General features: G+C 44.9%; 1 protein-coding gene across 2 annotated transcripts in view; it reads right to left on the minus strand.

The window, feature by feature from the left end:
- SLIT3 (slit guidance ligand 3) overlaps positions 1 to 12,498 on the minus strand; it is a 599,210-nt gene that overhangs the window by 485,886 nt on the left and 100,826 nt on the right. For both annotated transcript variants that reach the window (XM_058722970.1, XM_058722980.1), the window contains exon 4: positions 10,790 to 10,861. In XM_058722970.1, the coding sequence (XP_058578953.1) occupies positions 10,790 to 10,861 (72 nt within the window). The remainder of the gene's footprint in view (positions 1 to 10,789; positions 10,862 to 12,498) is intronic.

A 12,498-nucleotide genomic window follows, 5' to 3' on the forward strand; every position in this document is an offset into this window, starting at 1 on the left:
GGGGGCATGCTAGGCTGGGATGAGCCCACTTACTGGGTTTGGCAGGGCTGCAGGACAGCACGGGGGGTGGGACAAGGTAGCAAGGTGGAGGGAGAATGCAAAAATGGTGCCTTCCCATGTGTCTGTCCCTGGAGAGAGTTCCAACAGACCTCTACTCCTCTGGCAGACCCTTTAAGCTTAGCCAATGAATTTCCTTCACATATAGTCTAGGTGCTTTTCAGCTTGCTGCTTTTGAGCTGGGTCCTGGGGTGAGTGAATCTGTGTGAGCCCTTTAAGAGTGGAGTCTCAGTATCCTACAGCCCTGTAGGTCTCCTGGACATAAGCCCCATTGGTTTTTAAAGCCATATATTTTGGAGGCTCATTTCTCCAGCCCAGGTCCCAATGACTGGGGTGCCTAATGTGGGGTTTGAACCCCTTGCTCCTTATGGATACAATCTATATTTATAGGACCCCTCCCAGTAGTGGGTTACTCCTAACTAGGGGTGGGGCTTTTGGCAAGACCATATCTCTCTCTTTCCTAATCATCTCTATGTGGCCTTTTTATCCTTTGTTGTGGAGGAGCTGTTCAGCTAGTTTTCAGGTCTTTTTCATAGAGGATTGTTCTATATGTAGCTATATATTTGGCATGTCTATGGAAGGAGGTGAGTTCAGGATCTTCCTATGCTTCCTTCTTGAACTGTCCCCTCAAACTTCTCCATTTTTCATTTGGCTTAGACAGTACTGTGTTAGCAGTTTTGTTGTTAATAGGGCATAAACACTTTCATTACAATCTTCAATCTCCAGGACTTTGTAAATGGACTGAAAGCCTTACAAGTGAAGATTAATGTTCAACATATAGGATACTGAGCCCACAGGAAAGATAAAAGAAAGTCAAAGTTACAGACGTCTTTTATTTATTTTATTTTTTTTGATAATTTGAAATTATGCTAGAATTTGGGCATCAAATTAAAACACTGTTTGTCCCCTGGAAAGATTCCCAAATGTTGGTTGGAAATGAGGGATAATTAGGCTCTCAGAAACGTTTCTGTTGATGCTGAACGTGATTCAAGAACAAATAATTCACGATTATTAGATGTGGGTACATTTGCATCATTCAGGCAATTGAAGAACGTGTGTTTGGGGTCTGCCCACCTCAAAAGACTTATATTTTTCTATATATAATGTGATATTTCCCAGAAATTTTCAATTCCCTTGACAGTTTTTAACTCCAGATAAGGGGAACAAGGATCCCCGGGTGTGCACATAGGCTGGCCTCTGGTTCTCATTCTCAATAATGGGCTAAGTTGCCACTGAGAGCACAGTCTTTATGTGAGCACCCTTGGTGCTGGCCACACAGACCCGCTGAGGCTAGCTGACTCTACCACATGCCACAAGGTGCTGAGAGCAGCACATGGTGTTGTACAGAGAGGTTCCAACTCTGCAGGTGGGTCCCAGCCAAGGAAGTCTGAGAAGAAGCCAGGTGGCAAGAAGCCCATCCTCACACCCTCTGGGCTCCGATTAGACATGTCTGCATTCTATACTCAGCATCCCAACAACCAGCACATTGCAGACACACACACACACACACACACACACACACACACACAGTAGGTGTTTAATGAATGTTTTAGTTGTCCCTGGTCACACAGTTCTCTTCCTAGGAATTGGGCAGGAATGTCCCCAACAGTGAATGGACTATGTGCCAGGTATCAGCTGGGTGTTTGTTTTATTTTTCCACCTTCTCAACTCACTGTTTTCACATACAGCACAGAGAACACACCGACATATGAAGGCTTCCGGCTGTATGTGCAAGGAGCTGAGCTCTTCTTGCTGTGAGCTGTTTAATGCACCATCAGAACTAAAATTCAAGAGGTTTTCTGAAGCCCTTATACATATAACCTTTTCTTTCGACATTCTCCCCTTTTCTGTAGCAATTCAGCTGGTCCCAGGGTTTCACCATCATCACCAGTGTCCAGTGTCGGTCTGACCTTCAAGGGTTACTTTCCTCACCATGATCCATGGCATGACAATAGAATAGTTAACCCTTTGCACACATCTTCAGAAAGCCACCTTGTAACCCCCACCAGGTAGACCAGCAAAACCTCTTACCTTCAAACCAAAGAAAATACTAAATCCATGAAATCACTTAAGCCATCCTTCCAAAGAAAGGGAGAATCAAAATGTTTTATGCAGCAACCTATAAGAAACTCATTTTGTGGGATGTTTCACATTCCAGCCTATGGTTTATTCCCCCATATATCCCTGCCAGTAATATCAACCAGATGTGGCAAAGAAGTCTGTGCAGAATTGTAAAAATTACAAGCATATTCTGTAATTCCAAAGCATTGTAAAGTCACAGCTTGGTTTTCTTTCTTTCTGGAAAAAAAAAAAAAAAAACTTTTCAAGCTGGTAGAATGTTCTCAGTATAAGTATTACCTGATCACTTTAGAAAGTTCTTCTGTTGGCCCAAAGGGCCAAAGAGTTTTAAAATATAAAACCCAACTCTAACTTTGATACATTGTAGGGAATTTAGAAAGTTCTACTCGCACACATGCATTTGAGTCTATAAATTTTCTGTTTTAATATTTCAAGTCTTAATACTTTAGATCTCAGATATGAGCACGTGCTCACAGAGACTCATATAAGCATAAAAGTACAAAATACTGAACCTTGAAACCTTCAGAGATCCATGATTGTTTTTCCTCTCTCTTCTTTAAGGTGTGTTTCAGCACAGGGGCACATGATAAGGTAGAAAACAACCCACAGAACTGGAGGTCAGAAAAGCCTGGGTTTATTCCTGGTGACTTAGTTAAACTCTTAAGCCTCAGTTTTATCATCTGTACAGTAGGCATAAAAATATCTACACTTCAGGAAGACTAAAGAAGACTGTATACGCATAAGGTGCCTAGTACACAGTAGGTGCTTAAGAAATGTTTGGTTGTTTGCCTGCTCCCCAATCTATAAAATAATAGGGTTTGTAATAGATCAGCATTTCTCAAAGTATACCCATGGATGACATACACCAAAGGTGTAGGTTGCCTGTTTATAAGGTCAGAATCCTGGGTCCATTCCAGATCTCATGAACTAGATGTCTTGGTTACACAGACTGGGAATCAGCATTTTAACCAGCACCTCAAGAGATTTTTTTTTTTCCATGTGCTAAGCTTGAGAAGCAGTGGAACTTAGATCCTTGCTCACCAAATGTGGTCCTAGGCCAGGAGCATCACCTGGAAGTTTGTTATAAACACAGACTCCTAGGTCCCACCTCAGAACTACAGAACCAGAATTCACATTTTAATAAGATTCCCAGGTGTTCAGATGCTCAGAGAAGTTTGAGAAATTCTGGCCTGGATAACTTTAATTCCTACCTCTAAAATTCTATCATTTAAGAGTCTACAAGACAATTCAAAGTATTAGCCTTGTAATCAACTCTGTGGATAGACAACAGACTTGTGTTCAGCTGGATAAAGCCTCAGTGGAGGAGAAAAGAAACCTTCCATGCCTTCTTTCCTGGCTCTAGGTTAAAGCACGAGCAAATCACGTAAAACAGAAATCCCAAGAGTGCCGCGGCACCCATTGTAATCCATTATCTGTCCACATGCAGATTAAAGCTAACCTGTCCTCAAGCACATGATGAAACCGCAGGGGACAGAACATGGCATAACACAAACAGAAGGCTGAGGCCTCACTGCAGTGTTCAGGGGGTGGGGGAATGGAGAGGGAGTAGGGAATGGAGCTCCAGTTTGCAGGGAGATTTTCCATGAGCTTTTAGTGGCTGTGCCCCTGGAAAAAATGACCCCACGTCTGCAACGGTGAGGCTGGCCCGTCCCTGGCCTCTGAGGGCTAGGCCGGCACAGGGGGAGCGGGTCTCTGGGATGCAGCTCCCGGCAGGCAGGCGGTTCTGAACCCCCCACCATCCTGATGGATTGGTTTCCCCATCGCCCTATTATCATTTCACCACATCAGATAACAACTCTGCTAGAAAACTGGGTAGTATGGTTTTTGTTTTCTCCACTGGTGTTTCACTTTTATAGTATTGTTTCACATTGATATAGAGTTTTATGGTGACACATATTGCATGTAGTTATGTTTTCAAGTTTAGTGTAGAACTGGAAGACTAAAGGTGGCTGGCTACAAAAGGATCTACGAACTGCAAAAGGTACTACCTAGAGTTATGGGGCCCCAGTCACTCAACACGTCTCGGCCCACTGAGGGCTTCAAAGACATAAAGGAACAAACATTAACTGAGCTTCTACTAAGTGCCCAGCACATTAACTAGTTATTAACTTCTCCTAAGTACAGTAAGGAATGTAAGCTCTGGAGTCAGGCAAGTTTGGGTTTGAATTTTGGCTCTGCCAGTTACTGGCTCTGTGACCTTGGGCAAGCTGTCCAAATCTTTAGGACTCTGTTTCTTCATCTCTAAAAAGGAAATATTACAGTATCTCACCTCCTAGACCTGAGATGTAGAAGGAGGATTCACATAGAAGCAGGTCACAAAGCACCCGATGTAATATGCACTTGGGAACTATTGTGGACTGCTGTGTCCCCCTAAAATTGAAGCCCTTGGACCCATTCCTTCAGCATGTGATTGTATTTAGAGATCAGGTCTTTATAGAGGTGATTAAGTTAAAACACACCCATAAGGGAGGAGCCCTAAGCCAGTATGCCTGGTTTCCTTATGAGAAGAGGAAGAAACACCAGGGCTGAGCATGAAGAGAGGGACAACTGCACGTAGAGGCACAGGAAGATGCTGGCTCTAAGACAAGGAGAGAGGCCTCAGAAAACCAACCCTGCCAGCACCCTGATCTCAAACTTCCAGGATCCAAACTATGAGAAAACAAATTTCTGCTGTTTAAGCCATCCCATCTGAGATACTTTGTTATGGCAGCCCAAGCAAACAAAGACAGGAGCTGTGGCTGTGACCTCTGTTGCACAGTGAATCAACCCAAAGCGGAGAAAGCTGAAGTCACTTGCTCAGGGTCACCAGAGGGTAGGACCCCAACCCAGGTGTGTACGGCTCCAAAGGCCACATTCTTTAGCACTGGGCTGCCTCAAAGAGGCACTGGACCACCTTGCCGAATGCAACTTTCTGTGTGTGGGGGAGTACATGGCACTTACACACAAGGCAGTGACAAGACAGGACGGTGGAGAAAAGGAAGGAGAGGTACAAGCAAGCAGAGAGGAGAGTTCAGAGGAGGTCTCCCTCATTGGAAGGAAGTTCCCTGGAAACTGAGGTTTTACAGCCTTTACTTCTGGGAAGGACGGTGCTCCACCACGACAACAGCCCCAGTGACTTGGGGCTAGTTGGCTGGCCACACTTCAGAGTGTTTTCAGCGGCCTGAGGGATTAACCTTCCAAGTCTCTTGCAACTCCGCAGATGCATGCGAGTGAGGGCCAGGGGGTTTAACCCCAGTGGCATGTTTTTAAAGCTGTCAAATACCTCGTAGAACCGAGTGGAGAATAATTGGAGGCCTCTGTGCTGCTGCTATCAAGCTGCTTATTCAGCGACAGGTTGAAAACCACTACCAAACACTGAATGGGCTCTTTGGACATGAATCCAGAACAGAGGGGCCAACAGGACCCGCTCATCCTCATATGGCAAAGTCCAACTCTTAAAAACCGGCTGTGAACCATTGTGCCCCTCATCTCCTTAAAGCTCTCTAATGAGTAGAATGCAGAGGACATTCAATCACTGTTTTCACCTTGTCTTCTGCTCCTTCTAAGGATTTCTGGTAACATTAACCCTTTAACCTCCAAAAAACCAGAAATCCTTCACTCCCTCTCCCATGGGTAGGTGAAAGAGAAAGCTGGAAGGGGACACAAAAAAGGAGAAACTAATAACCTATAGACCATGTAACAGACCATGCTCTGTGCCATCCTGTCTGGATGAGACAACTGAGGCCCAGAGAGGGAAAGTAACATGTCTTAGGCCACAGAGCTTGTGGGTGGTGGAGGACCAGTCTGAACACCAGGATCTTCCCACTTCAAGGGCACCGCCGCCTCATCTTCATCTCTCTCGGAGCCTGAACCCTGTCAGGTGCTGAAGTGTTGACACCACCGATGCCAGAGCCATAGCATATGCACTGCTCGCCTCAGTCAGCCAGCATAGTCGACCACAGACATCTTTCATTGAGCACTTGCTATGTGCTACAGTCAATGCTGAAGGCTGTCCATGGGCCACTTCCATCTATCCTCATAACAATATAGAGAAGTAGGTTCTCTTGTTTATTGTACTGATGATGAACCTGAGACCCGGGAAAGTTAAGTGACTTGTCCACGAGCTCACAGCCCCTTAAGCCCTCCACTCTACTGCCACCTCCTATGCCCAGCTCTGAGTCAGGAGTGGTAGGGAACTTAGGAGGAGCAGAAACATAATCCCAACACTTGAGAACCTTCTGATTTATGTCAGGATGGGGGGAAGCTAATATTTATTTTATTGAGTGCCCAAGGCATGGCAGAGACCTTGCTGGCCCTTTACAGACCACAGTGATGTTACCTAATCTTCAGGGCACTCCCAAGCTCTAGGATTCTCTGTCCTGTTCTCTGTGTGCTTGAAAACAGGAAGAGGACAGATACACCATTAATATACATATGGATCAATGAATTACTGGTGCTGGATCTGAGGGTGGATGGGGGTAGAGTGGTCAGCAAGGCCTGACAGAAGCACTTGGACATATGACAGGTCCATTATCAATCCTTTTTATCATCATTTTAGGTCTCCACAATAGCTAGCTTGGCATAGTAGAAAACTGAAGGACTCTGCAGTGACACAGACACACATCTGAGTCCCAGTTCCATTGTATCCTGGTTATACAGCAATGGGGTAAGTTAGATAACCCCTCTCAGCCTCAGAAGCAGATGTGATAATGATTCTCTCTATAGGATTAGTGTAAAGGTTAAGTCTGAGCATTGAGGCAAAGTCCCCAGGGTAGTGCTACTTCTTAGAAATGTGGGCTATATGAGTAAGTAATTTAAACTCTGAGTTTTAGTTGCCTCTACTATAAAATGGGAGGAATGAGGCAGGTTGCTGCCTATAGTAGAAAAACGGCACAGACTCCAGAGTCAGATTACCCAAATGTGAACTCTGGTTCTGTCACTAAGTAGTTGTAAGATATCAGGCAAGTTCTTAACTTCTTTAAGCCTAAGTTTCACATCTATAGAATAATGTTAGTCATAGTATCACCCCACAGGGCTGTAAGGAGTATCAAATGAATTATACCTCAAGTGCTCAGAACAGTATCTGCCAGCCAATGGGTTTGCAATTGTTATTACATTGAAGTGTTTCTGAGGACCCAACGCATTCAGTTAAAGCACAGCAGACTAACCAAAGTCATTGCTCAATGAATTTGTAGACATCTGTTGTTTTCAAGTTTGGCATCATTTCCCCCATCTTTGGATAACAGAATTTTTCTTTCTTTTGGGAAACCCATTCCCAAGCCCTGCAAACTCTCATCCCCAAACAAGTGGGATGAACCCACTTCCAAAACTTGACTGGTCAGAGGACACCACCTCACTGGCAACAGTGATGTGCTCAGACATGGACATGTCACCAAGCTAAGCAATCTACCACTGGTTCTTTTCTGAAGGACTGTTGACTCCACCCGGATTGCCAGATTAGTATCCTGGGTCTTCTGCTTTTGCTCACCATCACGTGCACTGCTACAAAAGATGTAAGGAGTGACATGAAGTCCCAATAACTTCACCAAGCCCCTGGATCCAGTTGTTCCTGAAGCTGTCCATAACTGTCCCTGAACTTTCCAGGCATATAAACCAATATCTTTCCTCTTTGGATTAAACTAATTTTAGTCACATTTCTGTCACTTAGTGGTTAGTAGTGTTATTATAATAGCAGGTTTCCAACAAATATTATTTCCCTTTCCCATCACTCCTCCAAACATCTTATTACACATCCATAGCCTTAACAAAAGGTATTCTTTGGATAAATAGTGAGTATTAAGCAGTTTTTGTCTACAGATCTAATAAGAAAGGAAAAGGCGTGTCCAGAATTGCTACTTATCCCACATGGCATGCTACAGAGTAGACAGCCACACAGTACCCACATTTAGCATTCCCTGGAAAATGGTTCACTGTGTCTATTGAGATGCATCACTCCTTTACAGAGCTAGTGACATATGTATACACACCCATGATTGCACATTTATTGATTTCTAATTTGTACCCTGCAAAATAAGACAAAGACACAATAGGGCCATTAAGAAAAATCAAAGATCAAGCCCAGAGAGAAAAAAGAGATTGCTGATTATAGCCAAAACCTGAGTTAATATAGTTGCTTAAATTAAAAAAAAAAAATTATATTTAGCTCTAAGCTTTTTGGCAGCCATTCAGAATGTGTCATGATGAGGCATACCAAGAAGTGGGCATCCTTCATGTCTGTACCTGAAAACCCAGCAGAGGCCAGGTTGGAACAAGCACAGAGGAAGAGCTTACTGAATAAATGAATGAGGGAATGAATGAATGAAGGATAAAAGAACCAAAGCTTCCTAAGGGTACTGTTTATAATACTTAGGCCTATATCCTTCACTTATTCATCTATCCATTCACTGAGTGCTTATGTGTGCCCACTTCTGTGCCTGGCTAGGACCTGGAGCAGGACAGATAACAGACTGAGTCAAATGTCGTGCCTGCCTTCCCAGCTGCAGCTCTCTGGCTTGAAGCAAAAGCTCAGAGTCATCCACCTCAGTGCCCATAGCAACTGCCAGTGTCTTCGTGCATCCAGAAGAAAGAGATCAGAGAGCAAAGCTGAGAAAATGGGAAGTGCGGGAGTAACACTAGTTATCTTGGTAATTACACTCACACCGCACTGTAAACCCTAGAAAACAAATGCACACACACTATGATCTCATCTGATACTCACAGCTCCTTGGCGAGGAAGATAAAAGGGAAGAGGAGTGTCAGCCTTATACTGATGGGGATATTCAGGCACAGAAGGGAAAATGACTCCCCCAACCTCTCTCAGAAAGTGACAGGATACCACCCTGGGGGTTCCCATGCCCTAGGCTGCCTGCCTGAGCCTGGCCCCCAGCATCCCAGAGACCTGTTATCACTGCCTGAAATTCCTCCTCTGCCTGCATCAAAAGCAGCCTCGCACAAAATGGGCATCATCTGACGGGAGCGGCTATGAGGCCATGTTCCATGAGCAAGAACCAGCCCGCTTGACACCCTGCAACAAGTGGAACACTCAGACCCCACCTGCTCAAAGCTTTCCAGCAGCCCCAGCCCCACAGACACCTTCTGTTTGCTTAGAATGTGATGCTGAGATTCCAGATGAAGAGCTTAGAGTCAGCATTATTTAGGAGCAGGTTGAAAAGGCACAATGTGGTGCTGGGTGGAAAGACAGCTATTAGGTGAGCATGTAAGGAAAGAACTACATAGGAAGAGGAAATTAAAAACCAGGTTGTTTCCCCATATGCCCATTTAGTATTGTTTATCCAGCTCAGCTAGACGCTCAGGCTGCTGAACATCACTTTAGCCATCCTCATGCCCATCAAGATGGATTCAATGTGGAAGGGCGAAAAGTGGGGCATACTCTTCCCCACAAATAGCAAAGTCAGCCAGGTGGACCGAGCCAGAGAAATGCAGTACACAGCACGAGAAGACCTTGACAAGGTACAGGTGTGTCCTAGAGAAGGCAAACAACGCTGCTGTACCACTTAAACACCAGCCAACCCTTGTGGTTCCTGTTCCAACAAAGTGTCCTTTAAAATACATTTATGTATATAGTCTCTTTCTGTGTATGCACACACAGATATAGATATAGATACAGACTCCTAATTCAGAACTCATTCTTAAGCACACACACTGACATGTGTTTTGTATTTCTCAATGTATCCTGGAGCCTACATGCATTGTTTGACTGCATAAATAGGTATTAAACACAGCCACTGGGAATGTAAATGGTGGCCACAAGTTTGGAGCCTCCCCAGTAATGTTACAGTCTTCCCACCCAGGCTGTAAATCTCACTGCTTGGCTACTAAGCAGCCAGACACTGTCACTCCATTCAGAAAATCAAGGCTTGGGCCAACCCAGTTCACCCCATGAGCTACACGAGTCACTGCCAGTATGACTTATAGGCTCAGAATCATAGAGCCATTCACTGTCAATTAATTAACACTTGCCTAATACCCACAATATGCCAACCGCAATCTCCATTCTGACGTGCATCTCAAGTTCCTTGAACCTCCAAACTCTCATACTGAATAAATGCACAGAAACATCTCCAATCTTCCCCCTGCATTATGTCTTGGACCATTCCAGAAGATAAAGCAAAATTTAAGATGTTTCTTCCTTTTCCCACAAAATCATAGATCTCCAGACCCAGGGTTCTCAGACTGGCGGAGGTAGGAAGCAGGCAAAGGGCTGGAGTTGTTCTGGTCTGCAGGATGGTGAGGTTAAAGTGTTCAGTCCAATACAATGCCCTCTGAGACCACTGGTGTCTCCTTTGAGTAAACCTACCTCAAATCCCATCCCCAGGGCATTTCCCTGAGGTGAGGTCAGACCATGTTAAATGGCAGTGTGTCCTTCTTTGCAAAGAAGAGATCTACTACCACAAGCCACCAGCCCTCATTGGCCACTTAAGCCACTGATATCTGAAGAATGGGAGCAAAAGTCGGGTGTGGAGGGGAGTGTAGGGGCACGCCATATTGAAGCTCAGCTCCTAGTCTCCATACATATGGCCTAACTACCAAGCTCTGCATGGTACTAGGCTCCACTCACAAAGGCAACCACAATATCCATATCACCAAAGCCAGGCAGGACACCAGGTAGAGAACATAATTCGGCTCTACTTACAGTCTGGTGAGCTTTGGTGTACTCTGGAAAAGCAATTCCGGAAGGACCTGGAGCTTATTCTTGTTCAGGCGCCTAGAGATAAAGAACAGAATGAAAGGGTATCAGGAGACATTAAATGGATTAAGAGTATTCACAGATACTCACTTCAATCAATCAACAGGTATTAAGAGACTTTCTAGATATTTCAACATGGGATGCACAGCATGTTAAGGCATATTCTGTTTTGCAAGGCTTGCAGTCAAGTTGGAGATATAAAGCAAAGGTCAGTCAAAGACAAGAACACAGCATGTGTGCTGTCCCTTCCCCATCAAGAGCCTAGGACAGACATCACTAATTGATCACACCATTCTTTCCCACAGATTCCAGACAAGGCTTTTGAAATTTTCCGGCCATGTGCTCCAGGTAGCAATTGCCAAGCGATGAAACTGATATGCAAAATGGGTCCCTAAAAAGAAATAAAATACCAGAGAGAGTATTTCATCCTAGATAGTGGTGGTGGTTGCAGTAGGGAGATAGCAGTTACTATGGAAACAGAAGAGGCCATGGGTTGAGGGGCCAAATGGAATCCCTGCCAGCCTGGAGTGGGGCTGTATTATAACTTTCATGGGCCCTTGGCACTTTTGCCTTTGCATGCCCCTAACTCTATATAAAAAATTAATATCACATTTTATAACTATGTTGGTATAAAAATATATTAATATTATATATTATAACATTCACTTTGACCTGAAAGGCTTTTTTTTTTCCTTCTAATTTTAAAAGAAATGAAAACATTTTCATGGGCCTCTGAAAGTATTGTTGGCCCTGAGCACTGTCCCCGCTGTGCCTAATGGAGCAGTCAGCTTTGGGTCAAAAACCACAGTCTGGGCAAGCCATGTGGCTGGAGGTAAACTCCTCCCAGAAGGGATGCCCCACATTGGATGGCAGCAACAGAGCCAATCTCATGCTCTCCTGAGAATGGTCAATGCTAATGCCAACAGTGAAGAAGTCCACATGAGTTTTCAAGGGACACCAAGCCCTTACTGTGGCCTCCAAGAAGGCTGTTCTCTGGGGAGGAGGAGGCCAAGAGGGAGACCCTCATCCCTGCCCAGTCCCATGACTCTCTGTCCTAGCATCTTTACACAGCCTCATCAGTGAGTGCCCAAACCAGTGTCTCCAAACCTGTCCCCAGAATCCTCAGAATCTCCTGCAGCAAAAGAACAGTTTATAGCCTGGTTGAAATTTTTGCTTGGAGTGACCTGCCCATTTCGTTACCTGGGACAACCATACTATCCTATCTTAGAGTTAAGCAAGCTGAAGAAAAGATAAGATGAGCTTCTTCCCTGCTTCTGCCCAAAGCCCACACTCTCTCCATCATGCCAAGCAGACATGCTTCCCTGGGGGGATTTTGCTATTTTCCCCCTTTTGTCCCAGGTTGATGGCCAAAAATTTCTAAGAGACAGGGGACAAGCAGGAGGTCAGAAAGGGCAAAGCATGTGAGAGAGGAGCTTTGAAGACCCCAGAATAAGGCTCCTGTCAGAAGTGTGCTGCTCAGCCCTGAAGGGGCTCACGGTGTGTGTGGGCAGGTGTGGCCCAGTGATGCTGTTTGTGGGCCCCCTAACTGCAAGGAGACCAGACAAGAGGCTGAGAAGTTGGACGGATAAGCTCAAGTTCCCAGCGACACTCCAAAAGCAGCATGACTCCCACACTAGTGCTCTTCTGTAATGTTT

Source organism: Neofelis nebulosa, chromosome 1, assembly GCF_028018385.1.
Source record: "Neofelis nebulosa isolate mNeoNeb1 chromosome 1, mNeoNeb1.pri, whole genome shotgun sequence".
Classification (NCBI taxonomy): domain Eukaryota; kingdom Metazoa; phylum Chordata; class Mammalia; order Carnivora; family Felidae; genus Neofelis; species Neofelis nebulosa.